We start from the raw sequence: 21,525 nt of genomic DNA, 5'->3' as shown, positions 1-21,525 counted from the left end.
AAAGTCTAAGTACCATGAAGTTTCCTCAGGAGAGGCAAAGAACCTGGGGAAGGGAAGTGACTGTCACTGAAACCACCTTTTCTAATTTTTGCTTTTAGTAAATGAGATCTTGGTTGCCAGTTCCTTTTGATCCCAGCTATATGGTTTTCCCAATTTGCTATTTGGTTTTTCTTAGATATTTAGATAAATATCCTTAGATATTTATTTGACAAGGGTGAGTCTCTCAGGTACCATTATTAATCTTAGGATCTGTCTTCTATTTCTTTGACTTTAATTTGGTCTACACCATTGCTGATGCTGCATGTTGAGCTATTTTGATAGTGATACCTACTTGGAAGGATTCAGTGAACATTTTTTGCATTTGACTAAAAACAGATTGTGGAATGGTTACATTTCCTAAATTGTTCTGCTTTCTGGTTTCTTTCCCTAAAGGAAAAAAAAATCAAATTAGACCTTATTAAAATGAAATATTTGGCTGTTAGGAGCTGTTTTAGGGTTGCCAATTGTAATTCTTTTTTAGTACAAAGGTAAACAGCAATAGATTGGTAAAAAAATTTAAAAAACCAACACATTAAATAAATTTAAATTTAGACTTGTGGGGCTGTTAAACTATTCACTTTTCTTCAACTATGGTTTCATCATCTTATTTGTAAGTGATAGAGTATTTAGATGATGTAACCATTATTTAAGTAGTGAAGAAAGGAAAAATCTCCAGAAGTAAGTTGTCTGCAATAGGTAAATGTTGAAAATCTTCTTTTTTTTAAATAGTGTCCATTCCTTGCTTTCAACATTTTGTGATGAATAACTATTTGTGATTTTAAACAGGAATAAATCTTGGTATGGCACACATGGATGGATCTAGAGGATATAATGCTAAGTGAAATAAGTCAGTCAAAGAAAGATAAACACCCATATGATTTCACTTATTATGGAATTTAAGAAACAAAAAGAAAGAAAAAGACAAAAAAGCATACTCTTAAATATAGAGAAATAAACTGGTAGTACCAGAGGGAGGGGTAGGGGGATTAAGATTACACTTACTGTGATGAGCACTGAATAATGTATAGAATTGTTGAATCACCATATTGTACACTTGGAATGAATATAACACTGTGCATTAATTATACTGGAATTTAAAACAAAGGAAAAAAAATCTTGGTATGTCAAATGTTACAATAAAAGCAGCTCATCTTTACTGAGTATTTTACTATTTATCAAATACCATTCACGCATTTAGTATGTGTTAATAAGTTTCATCAAATCCCAATGAACAAGTACTGTTATCACTCTCATTTTACTGATGAGAGAACTGAGACAATGTAAGTAACTTTCTTAAAATTACATAACTAGTAAATGATGGAGCTAGGAAAAACTGGCATTCTGGTGTAAGAGCCTTCACTCCTCACTTTGAGCATATTTAATAATATACTCATTCTACATATGAGCTTCTGAAGGATCTATGCTTTTAGACATTAAGTAAATTCAAAAATAATAAATGGTTTAGGGGGAATTAATAGATTGTATATGTAATGTCAGAATAAATGATTTTATATAGGTCTCTAAAATTTATGCTGTAAACAATCTGTACTTGTTCCCAAACTTGGCCATGCTAAGAATCTCTGGAGGAGTTTGTGAGGGGAAAAAACAAATTTCTGGGCCCCATTCCATACTACCTGAATTTGAATCACGGGGTTCAGGACTTCAGTATATCTGTATTTTTAGCCCAGCATGAGGCAGACATTTATGCACCAGTGGTACATAGCATATAGCAAAATAGCCTAAAACAAAAAACATATAAGGATGAATAATTACAGTGGCTAACATTTATAGAGTACTTTCTTGTATTATCTCATTTAATCCTTATAACAACCTTGTGAATTAAGTTGGTATTATTATTCCATTTTGTAGATAAGGAAACTAAATCTTTTGGCCAATTTAACATGGCCAAAGTCAAACAGGTAATAAACACATGATAGAACAAGGATTTGAAAACAGATCTGTCAGACTACAGAACATAGAACATCCTACAATTGATTCCATCCTATAATAGTGGATTATAGACCAGAGAAATATTGAATACGAATTATTACTGTAGTTTTTTTTGTTTGTTTAAAAAAGAAAATATAAAAAGAAAGTATAAAAATTACTGTTTGTATGCCATCTCTTTTTTATCCATTTTCTATTAATGACAGTAGGTCATCATATTTGGTAAATTCCCTGGGGCCAATTGCACCATTAAAAATTTGGTTAATGCATATATGTAACTGTAACTGAGATTTATGTTGAGGCTCAGATGAGCATATATGTATGTCCTCCTACTTCTCTGATAACTTCTTTTTAATATATTCTCTGATTTTGTTTTTCGTACATACTCCTTAAACTGACATTCCATAGATTCCATCATGAGCCATTTCTTTGTTCACATTATCCTTCATTTTGGATAAACTTAATACATTCGTAAGACTTTTGCAAAGACTTTTTAAAAAGTTGGTTTTATAACATAAAACATAAAGTGTACCATCTTATTCTTTTTTTGAGTAAATTAATAGTGTTAAGTATATTCACATTGTTGTGAAACAGATCTCCAGAATGTTTTCATCATGCTAAACTGAAACTCTGTACCTATTAATCTACAACTTTACCTTTTTCCCTCCTCCCATTCTACTTTCTGTTTCTATGAATTTCACTATTCTAAGTATTTCATATGAATAGAATCATACAGTAGTTGTCATTTTTTTGACATTTGACATTTTTTGGCTTATTTCACTTAACATAATGCACTCAGGGTTTATCCATGTTATTGTCTGTGACAGTATTTCCTTTTTTTAAAGCTGAATAGTATTCCATTGTATGAGTATACCACATTTTCTCTTATATATAATATATATTTATTTATTTATATATAATTTTTAATTACGTATACATTATATATATATAATAACCTTGACCTTGAGGTTAAGACCTGAACTAAGATCAAGAGTCAGATGCTTAACTGACTGAGTTACCCAGGTGTCCCTGTTTTCTTTATTCATTACTATTGATGGGCATTTGGGTTGCTTCCACCTCTTGGCTGTTGTGAATAGTGCTGCTGTGAACATCAGTATACAAGTATCTCTTTGAGACCCTGCTTCCAAATAATTCAGATATATCCCCAGAAGTGAGATTGCTGGATCATTTGGTAGTTCTATTTTTTCCAAATACTTTTCAAGTAGATGACCCATGACTCCAAAGTCAGAATATTGAACTCACACATTTTACATTCTTGATCTCTTGGACATGTCTTTTTAAAAAAAATTTTTTTTAATGTTTATTTTTGAGAGAGAGACAGACAGACAGGGTGTGAGCAGGGGAGGAGTAGAGAGAGAGGGAGTCACAGACCTGAAGCAGGCTCCAGGCTCTGAGCTGTCAGCACAGAGCCCAATACGGGGCTCAACCTCACAAACTGTGAGATCATGACCTGAGCCGAAGTTGGGCACTCAACCAACTGAGCCACCCAGGCACCCCAAGACATTTCTATATGAATGTTCCAAGTGTACTTCAAAATCAACATGCCTATAACCGAAAGCCTCAAATCTCCCTATCCTCACCAGCCTGTCACTTTGCTCATGTTCTTGGGTTCATGAATACATATTCATTCATGTATTCAGTATATGTTAACTCACAACACCTAGGGGACCAGGCATTGTTTTTGGTGTTGAGGACACATCAGTGAACAAAATAAGGTCATTTGGATCTCACAATAAGGATGAGGTTAGACAGATAACACAGAAAGACAAACAATTTGTTAGGTAGAGTGTTATGGCTAAGAGGTTCTCTTTTAGATAGAATGGTTAGGGAAAGTCTCTCTGAGATGACCTTTGAGTAGAAACCTTACTGAAGTGAGGGAGTGAGATATGTGGATATCTAAAGAGCATTGTAGGCAGAAGGAAAAATAAATATAGGGGGTTTGATGTGGGAGCATATTTCACTTGTTCAAGAAATTGTAAGGAAATCAGAGCAACTAGAGTAAGTGAACCTCAGGGATATTGTAAGAAGATGATGTCAGTGAAGGAGCTGGAGCCAGCTAATACAGTCTTCTTACAATGTCAGAATACAGTCATTGAGTTTTACTCTGCTGGTATGGGAAGGCATTAGAGTATGGAAAGGGTTTTATTTGACTTGAGAATTATAAGCATCATGGTGGCTTCTGTGTGAACAAGCAGTAAGCAAGTGAGGCAAAGACAGTAGCAGGGAGACCAGTTTGGAAACTGCTGAAATCCAGAGGAAAGATGATGGTTTAGATAGGGTGGTAATCGAGGAGATTCTACATTTTGCAAGTAGAATTTCTCATAGGTCAGATGTGGAATGTGAGAGAAAGGAATTGAGGATGACTATATATTTTTGACTTGAGTGACGGAATCTTTAGAATTGCTTGCCAGTTGTGATGATTGGGAGGACTGGAGCAGGAACAGTCTACTCAGTTACCCAAGCCAGAAGCCTGGGCATCATTCTCAACAATTTTCTCTTTTCAATTCGTGTTTCACAGTGCTGACCAAATGATGTTCCTGAAGGGCAAATTTCAGTTGCAGCAGTTGCCTGCCCATTATCTTCAGGTTAAGTAAAACTTTTAATGCTTGTATTTGTACTGCTTCTCATACTCTACCTCTTGCTTACCTTTCCAACTGGCTCCTCACTGCTTCCTCACCCAAACCTTTGCTGAAGCCACACAAAACTAGTTTCCACTTCTTGAATGGACTTACAGAAAAAAAAGATTTTTTTCCCCTGAATGCTCTTACTCAGCTTTTCCCCCTAGAAGAGCTCTGCTTTAACATTTGGTTCAAACATCACCCCTTCTTCCCAGCTTTTTCCTGGCATTCAAATTACTTCCACTGTTTTGCCTTTGCCTTCATTTAGTATCTTATATATTCCTCTATTGAAGTTTATGATCAGTGGAAGGAAGAGTTATCAATAGAGTGCTTGAAGAAGGGTTATCATAGTGATGAACATGTTTGGAAAGTAGGAATTTGAAAGAACATTTAGAAGAGGATAAATATAGTAGATTGTTGGAAACAGTCTGTTACAGATATTTACAGAAAATTAAGTAATCATTTGTGGAAAAAACTTTCCTTTCTGCCCAGAAAGAAAGAGGGAGAAAATGGTGTAGAGCATCTTTTTTGAGGCCTCATTGGTTTCCCACCATTATCTCATATTCTTTCTCTAGAACTCTACAATTTAGTGTGGACATTTATATCTACTTTTGTTTCTTTGGCCTGTCACTTTTGTAGCTGGGAAAGTTTTCATCCCAAAATGGATCCTTTTCTTATAGCTCCTTTGATTAACAGAATACTAATAAGGTCTGTGAAATAATAGAAAAAAATATATTGGTCTCTGTCCCTCAGTTTCTGACACAGAGCTTCTAAAACCCTTATAATTTCTTAAGTGATAAGAATAATACTAGTGGCATCTTTTGTTCTATTTCATTTTTGACCCTAGTTTTTTTGTTTTTTTTTTTTAACATTTATTTATTTTTGAGAAAGAGACAGAGCATGAGCAGGGGTAGGGGCAGAGAGAGAGAGAGGGAGACACAGAACCCGAAGCAGGCTCCAGGCTCTGAGCTGTCAGCATGGAGCCCGACTCGGGGCTCGAGCTCATGAACCGTGACATCATGACCTGAGCTGAAGTCGGACGCTTAACCAACTGAGCCACCCAGACACCCCTTTGATCCTAGTTCTTGACCATAGAGCTCCTAAATCCCTTGGAATTTCTTGGGTGATACAAGTGTCTTTTGTTCTAACGAGGAGACTTTTGGGCTCCTGGATAGTTTCAGGATGGGGGCTGGTCACCAGAAAGACCAAACCATGATTAGAAGCTTCAAACTATCAGTCCTACTCCATCCTCCAGGAAGGGGAGAAGGACTGGAAATTGAATTAGTGATTGATCATGCTTACATAATTGAAGCTTCCATAAAAATCCCAATAATGCAGGTTGGGAAGCTTCCAGGTTGGGGAGTAGTATATGTGGAGGGAGAGTGTGCCTAGAGAAACCATGGAAGCTCCGCATGCCTTCCCACATACCTTTCTGTAGGCATCTCTTCCACCTGGTTTTTCCTGAATTGTATCCTTTTATAATAAGTCAGTAAATTAAGAAGTAAAATGTTTTCCTGAATTCTTTGAGCCGCTCTAGCAAATTAATTGAAGAGAGGGTTGTGGGAATCTCTGATGTATGGCAGGTGGGTCAGAAGCACAGGTAATAGTCTGGACTTTGTGATGAGCATCTGAAGAGGGGGAGGTGGGGAGTAGTTTTATGGTCCTGAGCCCTTAACTGGTGGGATCTGATGCTGCTATCTCCAGGTAGATAGTGTCAGAATTGAGTTAAATTGTAGAACACTTAGCTGGTGTTGCAGAATTGCTTGATGTATAGAAAACCCACACATCTGGTGTCAGGTGAAGTAGTATTGTTTGTAGTGGAGTATTGAGAGTAGAGGAGACACACAGTGTCCCTCCATCTCCCCCCAATACAAGATTAAAGGTGAAAATTCCACAATTCATAGCTGTAGAATGATGGGCTCTTACAATTCTTCTGATTGGCTCTACTCAGGGTGAAATCATGAGAGGAGGATGATTTTATCAATTTAGTGTGGACATTTATATCTTCTTTTGTTTTCTCAATACTCAGAATAGTTCCAGATGATTAATTAAATATTTGTGGGATGGGTTAATGTTGGAATGAGTGAATGAAATATCAAATGAATGAATAAGATTCATGAGTGCTATGTAAGTACAACACAGTGGAAGAATCATTGAGACTTTTAAGGCAAACCAAGAAACAGACTTCAACTATAGAGAACAAACTGATGGTTACCAGAGGAGAGGTGGGTGGGAGGATGGGTTAAATAGGTGATGGGGATTAAGGAGTGCCCTTGTGATGAGCACCGGTGTTGAATCACTTAATTGTACACCTAAAGCTAATATGACCCTGTATGTTAGCTAGAATTTAAGTAAAAACTTAAAAAAAAAAAATAAAGGAAGAAAAATCATTGAGAAAAAGGTAGTGTGAGTCAGTTAAATTTTCTTGAAAAAAATGGTTCACATCTGGGTCTTCAACTCCATTAGGCAACAATAGGCATTCCTTCCTTCATGATCCCATATTGCCTTTCACATTGCTTTACAATTAGTTGTTTCTATAACTGCCTGTCCTGGGAGGAACGTGTCTCATCATTTTTATATTTTCTCCAGCACTGTGCTCAGTGAATAAAAGAATGAAGGAATTTGAACTGGTGGAAAAGAGGATATTCTGTAAAGGATCAGTATGATTGGAGGAGAGAAAGTCTGTATTTGTTTGAAGAATTCACTTGATGGCAAGATCAGAGTTGTGAATGCTAAAATACTAGTACTGTACTTTGTGGACCCAATGTTTATTTTTTAGTTATTTTGAAAATATTTTGAATCTGACATACCATAGAGTAGTAATTTCAAATTTAACAAAAGTATACTAATTTTAGAAAGTATTTTTCTATATATTAAGTATGTTCAGGAGATGGAAAAATGGATAATGGACACAACAAAGCCAGTGTTAACAACAATAATTATTATTCTAGTTCACAGGCTTTCCAAACATGTGGAATATGTAGAGTTGCCTATATTCTTAATTCTGTCAACTAATAATATATACGATTATATATATGTATATGTATAATGAAAATGTGTTTATTCTATTATCATAAACTTTTAAATGTTTTTTTCTATTTATAAATTCTTGTAACTTAAATGTATTAAATATTTATTTTTACTTATCTGCAATCAGTAATTTGGAGATTAACCAGCTGAGGAGGCTGCTGATAAGAATAGAGCTGATGAGGGGCGCCTGGGTGGCTCAGTCGGTTGAGCGTCTGACTTCGCTCGGGTCACGATCTCACAGTCCGTGAGTTCGAGCCCCGCATCAGGCTCTGTGCTGACAGCTCAGAGCCTGGAGCCTGCTTCCGATTCTGTGTCTCCCTCTCTCTCTGGCCCTCCCCCCATTCATGCTCTGTCTCTCTCTGTCTCAAAAATAAATAAAAATGTTAAAAAAAAAAATTTAAAAGAATAGAGCTGATGATAATGCTATGATGATGTAATCATTGAAGCCTGGAAAAATGGTGGTTTGTTAGTAACTAATGTGTATATACTGAGAATAATGAGTATTATACTGATAATCCTATTTTTATACTTTAAACACTGTTTCAAGAGTTATACTTTATTTCCCATGTATTTTTTAGCCTTTTATAATCTAATTTTTAATAAAACTTAAAAAATATGTTTAATAATCTCTTCTTAGGCCTCATAATATTAGACTATTTTCACATTTTTCAGTTTTGTCTAATCCTTCCCTACAGTACCTTCTTTGCTCCCTCTGTGACATATTCATGGTTTTTGCCCTTATATCTAACCCTTCTATATTAATTTTTGTCATTAGATTTCTCTCGTCTTTTTCTTACATGTATGAATTCCCCAATACTCTATCTCTCTTCTTTTCACCAAAGAAGAAAGCTATAGGGAGGGAGAATTAAAATATTTTTAGGGCTTCTTTTATTTGCCTTTAAACATATATAGCTTTAATTAATCTACCTCTGAATTTTTAAATTACTTTTGTCTCCATTTGGATATTACCTGAACTGCTTATAGTAAAATTAATTATTGAATATATTTTTGTCCCTGCTAGAATGCAAGCTATGTTATATTTATTAGTATATCTCCATTGCCTAGCACAGAGCTTGGTATGTAGTTGGCAATTAATAACATACTTGTTAACTAAACAAATGATATCCTACTGTCACTTCAAAGTTAACATGTTCAAAATTGAACTCTTCTGAAATTTTCCTTTGCTTCTGTATCCACTCATTATTCAGTGTCCAGATCGAATGCCATCTCTTTTCTGAAACTTTTCTTAATCCTCATAAAAATCTCCCTATTCTATATTCCTTTAGCAAATTATACTTTTATTGTACCTTCATTCTGGATTGCATTTTACATATTTATGTACAGAATTTATTATGTACATAAGGTTGAGGTCAGAAACTTAACTTCCTATCCAAAATGAAATACATTATTTAAAACAATCTAAGATCTTAGAAAAAGAAAGTGGAAGTATGTTACTGTTCCTGAACAGTGTTGTGTCCTACCCCTTCTTGCTAGTTTTCACTTATCCTTCAGTCTTGGTTGAGACATTATTTCATCTAGGAAGCTTTTTGAGCTTTGGTCACTTGGCTGTGTGACTTGTTTTGTTTTGTTTTTCATTTTTGTACTCCCTATCATCCTTAATTTAACAAATAAGTATTGAGTGCTGTTTAGTTCCTGCACTGTGCTAGGCAATGGGGATAAAGTAGTGAACAAAATTGTCATTGTCTTGTCTGTCACAGAGCTTACACCCTATTGAGAAAGACAGACATAAAACAACCACCAAATAAGTAATTATTAATTACTATGAAGGAAAAGCACAGGGTTCTATGTGAGCATAAACCTATATAGATGGGGGTTGACCAAAGAAGTATTATTTGAAAAAGTGTATCTAACAGAAATTTTGGTTATCATTAAGATTTAGCCAGACAAGAAATGAGGAAAGGGCATTTCAAACAGACATAATATCTTCAAAAGACATAAGAACAAGAGGAACTTGATGCTGTTGAGGAACAAAAAGGCCCAGTTTGGCTGAGGGTATAGTTCATTATAGAGATGAGGAAACAGGCTGAAAGAGGTTCAGTGATTATAGAACATATTAATATCATAAAATTAATAAGTGGGAAAGTCTAGATTCAAATTTTGGACTTTATAAATCCTTAATATTCTTTCCATTACACCTTGGCATTCCTGAGTGAAAATTTGAACACAGTCTTTCCAAACTCTGGTATTTTGTTTCTTTTCCAACAGCACAGAAAATTCTCTGTTTTCCTAATTTTTAGCAAAGAAGATATTTGTATGTGGAACCATTGCTGTCAAGAGAAAAGAGATAATTGACCTGGCTGTAGACAGAGATGCTTCCATTGCATTTGTGGCTTTGAAAACCCATGTTAGCATGTTTGGCTCAAAGGATTTATGAGCCTCCAGAGTTGTCAGGGTTCTATGGAATCCACTCTCTGTATTAATCTGTGAATCAATCTTTCTTTCTTTCTTTCTTTCTTTCTTTCTTTCTTTCTTTCTTTCTTTCTTTCTTTCTTTCTTTTCTTTCTTTCTTTCTTTCTTTCTTTCTTTCTTTCTTTCTTTCTTTCTTTCTTTCTTTCCTTTTTTGCCAGTGGAGCATTACAACTCTCAAAATTTATAGGAAGTACCTTACACTCTACTCTGTTTCCATTCTACAGAATAACATTGTAAACTTGACCCACTTCTGGCAAATATTTAGATTAATGTTTCACCAAATACACAAACTCCTTTTGGGAGATGATTTTCAGGCAGCTGATAAAGCATTGAAGTGTTAGGTTTTTTGTTTGTTTGTTTTTTCATTTTGATGTGGACTTGGATGGGCATGGAGAGGGAAGAAGTTGTTATGATGCAGAGGCAGAGTTGAAAATGCAAAGTTTTTCCTCCAGTGAATCTTCTCTATTACCTGTAGTGACAATCCAGGATGTAGCAGCCTGTTTGGTTAGTAGTCTGCAAAAACGTCCATATCATGTCACCTCTGTGCTATGTTCTGAGTAATTGGTGACTTGTTAGCATAGAGACCAACTTCAGGAATGTTTTATGGAAACTTCCCAGTGATGCTCCTGCCTCCTTTTGTAACCTGGTACAATTGTGGTATTGTGTTTATCAAAGAATTTATGCCTCTACGTTTTTTCCTTCTAGATGGTCTTTTTATGAAGATTTATAATTATAACATGAAAGAGTGAATTTAATTTCTGAGCTAATTCTAAAATTCTTATTGGAATTTTTCATTTGTGATTTTATATCTTAATCTGAAGAAGGAAATAATGTTAAAAATACTACTTTATGGTACTGATTTTACTTGTTCTGACATTCTTAAACATTGGTTTTTGTGGGTGTTTTGCTTGAATGAAGACTGGAACTAAGCTTTTTATGACTCAAGATTTGGGTATATTATATGCCAAATGCATTTTTTTCTTAAAATACAGTTTTATTATAGCAAGTAGAGAAACATTTTAGAGAATATTTTGTATTACTAGGGAAACATTTAGTATTTGTTTACAGTTTATTTTCCAAAATTACACTTATTTTCCTGTATAGTCTTCTCCACCCCACCCCATCTCTGAGCATTTTTCTGTTTTTGTTTTTGTTTTTTGTTTTTCTGTTTTTTTGTTTTTGTTCTTTTGTTTTTTTTTTTTTTGTTTTGTTTTTTTTTGGTTTTTTTTTTTTTTTTTTTTTTGTTAAATGGGCTTCTCTGTTTTTTGTTTGCAGGCAGCTATCAATGGTGTAATACCCCAGGAAAATGGCATTCTACAAAGGTATGTTATAAGGTGCTTAATGATAGGTTGAGAATTTAGCAAAGCAAAAAGAGACAATTGTTAATCTTTTTGTTTCGCTTTTTGATAGAGCATTTGATACAGCATTCTTTGGTGTAGAAGCTCATTAATATTGTTACTGTTCTTACAGACATTTTTATTATATCAATTTCCTAAAGTCTCTAGCTTTTAACTGTATTATGTTATTTCAAAATGGGTGGTACTATTTTTAAAGCTGGTTTTATTTTATTTTTAGGAAAGCTTTTCGGGTGCCTGGGTGGCTCATTCGGTTGAGTGTCTGACTATTGATTTCAGCTCAGGTCATGATCCCAAGGTTGTGGGATTGAGCCACGTGTCAAGTTCTGCACTGAGTGTGGAGCCTGCTTGAGATCCTCTCACTCTTTCCCTCTGCACCTCTCCCCTGCTTGCCTGCACACTGTTTGTCTTTTTCTGTCTCTAAAATAAAAAAGAAAGGAAGAAAGAAGGCTTTTCAAGGTCATATTCTAATTCATAAAGTGGAAAGAACTGAATCTCAGCAGCTCTAAAACATGGTTATCATCTACCAATTCAGCCTTGTCTCCAACCAGTTTACTACATTCTTTTTCCCACTCACTTTTGTTTTCTAAATTAAGTATATGATAACTTGCAACAATTTCAGTAAGTTCTTAATTGATGAAACTTCCTAGAGCATTGAACTATTTCATCTGAAGAATCCATTGTTAACATATGGAATGGTCTTCATGGTTTTGTGTCATTGCCGGAAGGTAAAATTGGAAGATGATGCCAAGAGAACTCTAAGTTACAAAATAATAATTCCTTAAATTAGAAGTAACTTTTCTTAAGTTTTCTTTCCTTAAAATTGGAGACTCTGGTTTGGATTAAAAGAGGACACTTATAAAGTCATAGGAGGTAAAACCATTCTCCCTTCCAAGTGTAGTTTAATTACTTGATTCCCCCCATCCCCCATTCAAACTTTGGCTTGAATTTTGGTGGCTGGGATTTCTAAGTCACTGAAGCATGATCTGCTAAGTGCAGATGAGGCAAACAGAAACAGCAGACTAGAATGAGGTTGTTTTGAAGAGAAAGAAAAGTGCTGTTGCAAAACTGTCAAAAAATTCACCATGAATTGCAAAATGTGCTGTACTTTATAGGAAATTGTCTATATTTAGAAAGGAAGCAAATTTTGTTTGGTACCAATACTACCCTTAGTGATTAACAGACCTGTTCCCTAAAAGAAACAAAAACAAAAACAAAAAAACAAAAAAACTGTGAGAAAGACTTTCCATCCAGAGTAAATGTGGCTGATTTCCAGAGTCTGTACTAAAATTTTTTTGTTTGCTCTTTTCTTCTTTTTTTTTTTTCTTTTTTCCTTTTTTCTTTTTTGGTTCAAAAGCATTTAGTTTTATTGAAACCCTTGTCTCGAAAGCAAACCAGGTGATTACAGGAACTTCCTTCATGATCTTTTTTTCCCCCCGCCTTGGTTTAAAAAGGTTTAGACTGCTAAATATGGCTCCAGTTTTATTCTTGAGTAAATGTTATTCCACTTTTTGTGCCAAAATTTTCTTGCTAATCCCTTGTGGATTCAGCTGCTGGGTTCTGAGTACATATTGGATATATCTTAACATTAACAGTATTATGCTATGGGTGAACTGTAGAAATTCCTTCATCCCTGGAAACATTCCACCTCTCCTGTCAAAGATGATAGTTTTTGCTTAATATAAGTAGAGATACAGCACTAAATTGACTTCTAATGAGGTTACTATAATATTTGAGGTTTAACTTTCATCAGAGTGGGTTTTGTTTGTTTTGTTTGCTTGTTAAAGCAATGACTTATGTGCACAGAAGAAAATCAGTTGTATCTAGTAATAGTCTTCAACTCTTTCCCTTCCTAACCTTTTTCTTCAGCTTTGAAATCAGTGTGGACTTGACATAACTGAAAATTCCTTTTGTAGATCTACTGACCAAAGGAAAAGAAAATGTTAATTTCTCATTTACTTAACACCGAAAGTGGAAGACACAGTAGTAGGAATGGTATATGCAGGTAGTTAAAAGGATTTTTGTTTATTTGACTTTTGTAGTAAAATTGAATATAGTCTGTGAATACAGCTGACTCTTAACTTGTCAGTTCATACCTCAACAGAGGAAAGAGCTACCAAAAATATTTTTTTAATATGAATTACTTTTGGAAGGAGAACAGCCCAATCCCTGTGCTTTATAGCTTTTCTTGAAATCAGATATTTGTATGAATTCAAAAGTGGGAATATGGTTTTTAATGTACCCATAAAGTTCAAAGCAAAGAAATTAACATTTTCCTAATGCTTAAGGCACTGTGTCGGGTAATTGACATATATTTCATCATTTAATACTTATTATAACCCTCAAGAGGTAAGTGTTCATATTTCATAGATGAGGAAACTGAAGGGTAGAGAGTTGACATAAATTTACTCAAGTAGATTTACTCAGAACTAGACAATGTCGCACCTTTGTTTTAAGATTTTTTCCTTTGGGTAAAAAAGTTGGAATTTATACACGTGTGTAAGGTCTTTATCCCACAGCTTTGTTTTTACAGTTACTATTTTAGTTGTAAGCAAGCAAAGGCAATTACGACTATTTTAGTCGTAAGCAAAGCAAAGATGTTACTATCCCTCATTTTATAGGTAGGATAAGGCATGAAATGACTTGGCCCAGATGATATAGCATGATGTTGATAGAGTCAGGAATATAAGCAAGTCTTCTGCCTCATCCTCCAAGGCTTATTTCACTAGACAGTATACTACTAATACCATATGTTTATAAACTGTGTAACTTATGCTGTCATAAACGTAAACAATTTAATCATAAAACATCAAATGTGTGCATGTTTATTTACTACATCTTGGTATAATATTTATTTAGCATATTGTCCAGAACCTTTTTAAACATTATTTTTGCAGGCAGTTATTGTTAGAAGGAAGAGCTAATGAATTACTCATGTTAGTAGACAGCACATGCTATGTCTTCTAAAAATTAAAAAAAAGTTTTTTTTAATGTTTATTTATTTTTGAGAGAGAGGGAGACAGAGTGTGACCAGGGGAGGGGCAGAGAGAGAGGGAGAAACAGAATCTGAAGCAGTCCTCAGGCTCTGAGCTGTCAACACAGAGGTGGACATGGGCTCAAACTCACAGACTGCAAGATCATAACCTGAGCTGAAGTCGGATGCTTAACCAACTGAGCCACCCAGGCGCCCCTGTTTCCTAAAAATTTTATGAACCAGTAGTGTAATTTTCCTCATTGACTAAGGATGGTGTTTATCAACTCATATTTATTTTTTGACCCAGGCAGATATATTGTATGTTTCTTTGTCTATTATTTAACTCATTGAGGGAACCTAGAGAAGACCAGAAAATAGTCCATTGTAGAGCAGCAATCCAGTTTGGTAATCAGGACCTTTCATCTCACTTAGTATCCCTTCATTTGCTAGTTGATTCAATAGTCTGAGGAGTACAGAACTGCCAAGTGGCATTCTCAGGTTCTAATTCTGCGAAAGTATTGTGGAAACATTACATTTTTTGGGAACTGTGATCTCTGAACCACCAGAGCCTAAAGTAGCAGGAAACAAAAATTCTGTTAAGTTGTTAGGCATAATAAAAGGAACCACTACCACTGCTTAATTCTCATACCCATGTTTTCTGGTAGTATGAGAAACATCATAGTTTTGGTCACTGATATAAAGCATACACCACATCCTTTAATGTGGAGCCTCAAGCTTTGAGTATGTTGTCTCCCAACCTGTGCCATAACTGTCTTCAGCAGGACATTCCACTGTTTTGACAAGCTAGGTGCTTCAGGGTAACAGGATATATGAATGATACCAGCACTATACCTCTTTTGCTGTGAAATGAGTTCCTTGTTTAGAACAAGGGGAAGCCATATATCAATAAGCATTTCCTCAATACATGAATGTTGCTACTGGCAGAATCATTACATCAGGGAAGTCAATTTCATATCCAGAAAAGTGTCTTTTTAAGTGAGAACAGATTGTTTCCTCCTCCATGATAGAAATGATGCATTACCAGATCCCTAAGGAATGATGCCATATTAGGGGCTCAGTATTAGTCTCTGTTGGTAGCAGTTTAGACACTCAGTAGTTTCCGTAGCCAGATTCAGACTTGGTAAGGGGAAGTTGATATTGTGCTCTACCTAACCTCCCTCCTTTTGGCATGACTACATTATACATTAATGTATTGAACAGTCCTAGGGTAGTAAGGGAAAAAAGCTGACTCACAACAATAGAACATTGTTATCTTATGCCACACTGAGAGCCTTTTTTCCCCAGCGGATAGCCTATAGGCAACATTCCCCTAAAACATATATTCACATTCTGTCCATTCTAAAAGATCCATTTTCATAAATTTCCCCCAGACTTCCTTGTCACCTAATTTTCTTTTATTCTTTCCAAGTCCTGATCAGCTGGCCAACCTATAAGCTATTGCTTGTGATTCAGTATAGATTTGTACCTCAGGCAATCTCTCTTTCTAAATGAAAAGGTCAACCTGTGGTACAATATCAAGTTCTCCCCACAGGGAGGCTTTTCTTTCACTGCTATCTTTTTGGGATATCTTTGTTTGGAGGCTGTTACGCTTCAGCAGTTTGTTTTTGGTTGGTGTGAGCATGTATACACAACCATCTTTTCTTTTCCCAGTCTAAATCTTTCCTTCCTCTGTTAACTTAGTTATCTCTTATTATTGATGGGAAGTGCAAGATACAGCAACTTTTACCCTGACTTGTTTATGACCACTGAACCCCAGAAACTTCACCAAGGTGGTGAGATCCTGCATTTTTGAGGCATGTATCTTCTAATTTGATAAGATAAAGCATCTCAGTGCTTGCTACTATTGTTCTTCAGGATCAGTTCACATTGTTATCAAAGTAATGTTGTTTTGTGGAATGCTTGGTGATCAAGATCTCCCTAGACTAGATTATTATGCTAGAGAGAGTTTACATAATCTTTTAGAAAAGGCAGTGAAGGTATATTGTTTACCCTTCTGGGTAAAAATAAAATGCTTGTCTTGGTAATTGCAAATTAATATAGAGAAAAAGATCAGTTTCCTCCTGTTATCCCTTCCTATGTAGTAACCCTAACTCCATGGATCAGGAAGCCAATATGGGATGTCTGCCAGTTACTGAAGGTGTCTCTTTGAATTATACATTCAGAATCTGGAGAAGAAATTGCATGGTAGGTTGACAGATTGTTTGAATATAGTATGAGTGGACTTGGGCCAAAACTTGATTTACCATCATAATCTTCCACTTTTATATCCCTAGGAATTAGTATCAGTTTAGAGTTAGCATCTAGTAATCCCCTAAAGATTTAGATATTTTCCTTTTATTGGTACACAGGCACTCTAGTTAAAGGCTGCAGGTCTCTTAGGTGAAGTCTTAGAGGAAAATTTACAATATATATGTGTGGACCTGTTGCATTGTCTTTGTGGGGATCAGGGGCTTTGTGAAACAACTTGTGTTTGGAAACTGAGAGTGACTATGACTCTCCTTTGTGGTTATGGACCTCAGGTTTTAGGCTACCAGGTCTAGGGTTTCTCATGTTTTTAGATCAAGTAATATTTTAGTTGGCTGACTTTTAATTTTGTTCCTTAGATATAATCATGTTCAGTTAAATACTTCTAAAGATCTCTGGAGGTTGAAATCTTCTGATTGCTGCATTTTGTCTCTGTTGTCTGTTAACATAATTGTTCCCACCTTCTTCTTACTAAATTCTGCCATTTGACCTCAACACTCTGGCATCTCATCATGCCCATTAGGGAGGCTTATTCAGTGGTTTCATCTCCCCATGTCATTCCCAATCCACAGAAGACAGCTTCTACAGTTTTTTTTTAAGAAGGCAGACGCTTTTACAAATAAATGTATTTCTGAATGCTTTAGTGCAATGTCCTCTGGGACCTCATGGGTGATGTACTAGGAAGATACATGTATGTTCAGATTGTACATGGTAATCCACTTAAGCTTTATTTTTCTAAGCACCTGAATTTCTTCTACATTTTGCCAGGAAAGTTTGGGCATTTCATCCTTATTAAATGTAGACTCCTTTGGGACTTAAGTTTCAGTCAACAAGCAAACTATTAGAGGTACTTAGAGCTGCTTAAGCAAACATGTTATATTTGGCCCTACCCAAACTCTTTTGGTCAAATTCCCTTCCAATTGATTTCCTTGCCTGTTCCCTAGGTTTTTACTGATACAATTTATCAAAATTTTATAATTATTTTTGGATTTAAGCCCTCGCTCAGTTAAAACATTGTACTTACTTTCTTGGAGCCTACCTCAATTTGATTTTAGAGGCAAGAAGGAATGGTGGGGGTAGGTTTTGAGAATAGGCATCCCTTTTCAAGGCAATGATCTCAAGTAAGATCATTACTAGTTTCAACAAGAGGAGGCTAACTTTAGTCATGTTTCTGGTTACAGAAGAGGTTCAGAAGGACACCATGGATTCAAGATTGTAACCTTCATCTGAACCCATTTGGGTATCCCCATTCCATATTTTAGGATCCCACTCCTTTGAAAACTGTGCTGTAATTTTCACAGAAGAGATTTAGGAAGTATATATATTCAACTTTCACTATAATTATGCAAGCTGCAAAATTAAATTTTGTGTGTGATTCTCAGCAGGATCATACCTGTGGTTATAGGAAATAAGAAAGTGCTACTTCAGAAGTTCTATAGCTTTCTTCTCATGGCTTGAACTGAAAGTTAATAACCCTAAGTGTGTCATTTTCTTCTGTTAAGCTTTCCATTAGATTCAGAAGCAGCCAGCTCCTAGTCTTTATTGTCATTACTATCATAATGGCCAAGTGCAATAGCCATTTGGTCCCCTTGGGCACTTGTTTTAATAGGCATGTGATCATAATGAACTGTAAGTGATAATGTAATTAATCATTATGCCAGTGCATGACTTGGATCACTAGCATCTCATTTTCCATTGGCAAGGAGCTCAGCAGTGTATTGAAGGTCAAGGACATAATCAAGCCAATTCCTGAATTTTGTTTCCTGTGATGCCTCCATTATCAAAAAAGAAATGGGTATTTCAACAAAGGGAATTTAATGTAGGATTGGTTACACAGGTGTGGAACAGTAAAAAAGTAAACTGAAAAAACTTTGATATAATAACTGCTTCAGGAAGTCAGCACTCTTAGGTCTAGGTCAAAGGGATTAACAGAACTTTGCAGCCCCGAGGAGCCCCTTGGACCCGAGTGAGGATTAGGCCACTGTGGAATGCATACTGTTTAGCTGCTACTGGTATCTGAGGAGATGTCAAGAAACTGGTTATATGAATGCTGAAAAAAGCAGGAGACTGAAAGCTACAGGATGGTACTGATAGAAATATATGCAAACAGGAAGAAGGAAGTCTTTCCTCCTCTCCTCACAAATAATCCCTAGCTAGTATCCCCTATATGCAGAATCTATTAGGGAAACATATGCCGAAATAAATAGAATTTTGGAGAATGCTAGCACCAGCATCACAGTATAGACTATAGAAGAATGAATTTGGGGGTGCCTGGGTAGCTCAATCAGCTTCCCAACTCTTGGTTTCAGCTCAGATAGTGATCTCATGGTTTGTGGGTTTGAGCTCCATGTTGGGGTTTGAGCCCCATGTTGGAGCCTGCTTTGAATTCTTTGTCTCCCTCTGTCTCTGTCCCTCCCCTGCTCGCACTCTCTTTCGCTGTCAAAAATAAACATTAAAAAAAATATTTAAAAGAAGAATGAATTTGGAGTTAAGCAAACAGTAAGTCAGTGACCAGCCTATTAACTTCAGCTATTTTTCCGAGGTTCTGAGAAGTTGTGACAAAATTTAGAGATACTAAGTAACCTTACACAACATTCTGTTCATAGATATTTAGGAGCTCAATTTGAATTCCAACAGTTATAGTCTTTCCTGCTTTGGTCATTTTCTTTTCCATGTCTTCCTTCTAAGATTACTTTCCTTGAGCTTAACAGCTGGGAGTTTTGGGTTTTGTATTTGCATCAGTGATTACTAGAGTATCTTAACTCTGAGATCGAAGCTAGTCATTTTCACACTTTTTTGGCCAGGACCTACAATGGGGAATGCTTGGAATCCAAAACACACATATGCAAATATGTATCAGAATCAAAAAGTTTAGGAACCAATACTTGGTCCTAACTATTAAGTGCCACATGCTGATAATTTGTTTCCTATCCTGTTCTTTAAAAGACTGATCACACAACTCACTAAATCAATTTTGTAATATAAATTTGGTTAACACTAATCAAAGCAATAGTGTGAAGTAAATGTAATTTTTTTTTTCCTGACTTGAATGAATACTGCTTATTTGTGTGTTTTTAGTCATTCTTGGTCCTGTTCAGGTTGCCAGTCCATTGTTTTTCCTCAAATTTAGGGTGAGAAAAAAGATGTTTTAGAATAGAGCTTGTGAGCTTGTAGTTTTAGTGGTGGAACATATATACAATAATGTATCAATGGAAGCATTCCTTATATTCACTTCTTTCCTATTCCTCCCAGCAATGGGGGAAAAAGTGGCTATATATGATAAATTAAGTGAGAGAAAAACCAAATTATTTAATAATTATTTCTTTACTTATTTGTTAAATATTTAAGTACCTTCTCTGTGAATTCTTGAGCTCTAGGCAGAAAATATGGCCATTAAAAACACAAATGGGAACTTTGCCCTTGTGGAACTTATATTCTACGGGGGTCTTAAATGTCAAATGATTAATACCAATTATAATTGTTGGTGGGAGGAATTAGAACCAGTCTAAGGTAGTGAAACATGCTCTGAGTTGAAAAATGTTCAATCTGAGATATGTATGAATATAATTAACTAGAAGAAAGATGGAATATAGGGATGAGATGGGAAGAATATTCTTAGAAGGAATAGTCTGTGTTCCCCCATGAAATGGGAAGGATCAAGGTAAGATGGAAGAAATGAAAGGCTGTTGTGGCTATTAGCATAGAGAGATGGAGATAGCATAGCAAGCTAAGGATGGGAAGGTAGATAGGATATGGATCATACAGGGACTTATATGCCTCTTTAGCTCTGTATAAAGACCAGAGGGGAATATCGAAGAAAAATGATATTAAGACATTTCTGTCTTTAATTTCATTTTAGTGGTGATCTGGAATGACATGCAGGGGAGCAAGGGGTACATAGACATTAGGCTTTTGCATCAAACCATACACGAGGTGCTTGTGACTTGCCCTAGGGTGTCAGCTTCAGAGGGGAAAGGTGGATGACTTATGACTTAAGATGGTGTCAAGGATAATGCCAGGAGTTTCTGGTTGGGTGGCTAATGTGAGGAATAATGGAAGGAGGATCAGGCTTGGGGAGACATTAAAGAGTTAAACTTTGGATATATGGAGTTTGAGGTTTGAGATCTTACTAGACACCAGGCATTGTGCTAAGCTTTTCATATGTTTATCTGATTTAATCCCTGCAAATATAATTAATTTTCCCATTTTACAAATGAGATAACTATTAAGTAGGCAGAGCAAAGATTTTATTTTTAAGACTTGAACGTGTTTAAATGTTATTGAGAAGAATCCAGAAGAGAAGGAGATGTTGAAGATACTAGAAAGGAAAAGCATAATCCATAATGCAAAGCTATTAGAAGATGGTTTTAGATTTTGTATAGATAGAATGATGTCTCCTCTGTTTTATAGAAAAAAAAGAGTACATATGATGGGTAGTTTGTGGATTTGATACCAGAAAGGTAAAGGAATTTCCTCTGGATGGCATGCATCCGTTTTCTCTGCACAGTAGGAAAAAAACCATCTTTTAAGATTGAGGAGTGCAGGGCACCTGGGTGCCTCAGTTCGTTAAATGTCTGTCTCTTGGTTTTGGCTTAGGTCCTGATCTCACGGTTTTGTGAGTTTGAGCCCTGCATCGGTCCCTGCTCTGGCAGCACAGAGCCTGCCTGGGTTTCTCTTTCTCCTTCTCTGTTACTGCCTTCCCAACTCGTGCTGTCTCTCTCTCAAAATAAATAAATAAACTTAAAAAAAAGTTTAAAAAGACTGAGGAGTGTGATAGGGAGAATGGAAGTTTAAGGATGGTAAAGTTATGAAATAGTTTTGTGGAAAGTAGAGTTAATGAATTAAA

General features: G+C 35.7%; 1 protein-coding gene across 4 annotated transcripts in view; it reads left to right on the top strand.

The window, feature by feature from the left end:
* Positions 1-21,525, top strand: part of FAF1 (Fas associated factor 1) — a 524,128-nt gene that overhangs the window by 145,812 nt on the left and 356,791 nt on the right. For 2 of the 4 annotated variants that reach the window (XM_007077228.2, XM_042997099.1), the window contains one exon: positions 11,361-11,407. The exons of 1 other annotated variant lie outside the window; for it this stretch is intronic. In XM_007077228.2, coding sequence (XP_007077290.1) covers positions 11,361-11,407 — 47 coding nt within the window. Of the gene's footprint in view, positions 1-4,525; positions 4,593-11,360; positions 11,408-21,525 lie in introns of all 4 variants that reach the window. One more of the 4 variants, XM_007077229.2, reaches the window with a different exon arrangement.

The sequence above is a fragment of the Panthera tigris genome, chromosome C1 (assembly GCF_018350195.1).
Source record: "Panthera tigris isolate Pti1 chromosome C1, P.tigris_Pti1_mat1.1, whole genome shotgun sequence".
NCBI lineage: Eukaryota > Metazoa > Chordata > Mammalia > Carnivora > Felidae > Panthera > Panthera tigris.
The sequence above is the reverse complement of the archived record's forward strand: the minus strand, read 5'-3'. Positions and strand labels throughout refer to the sequence as shown.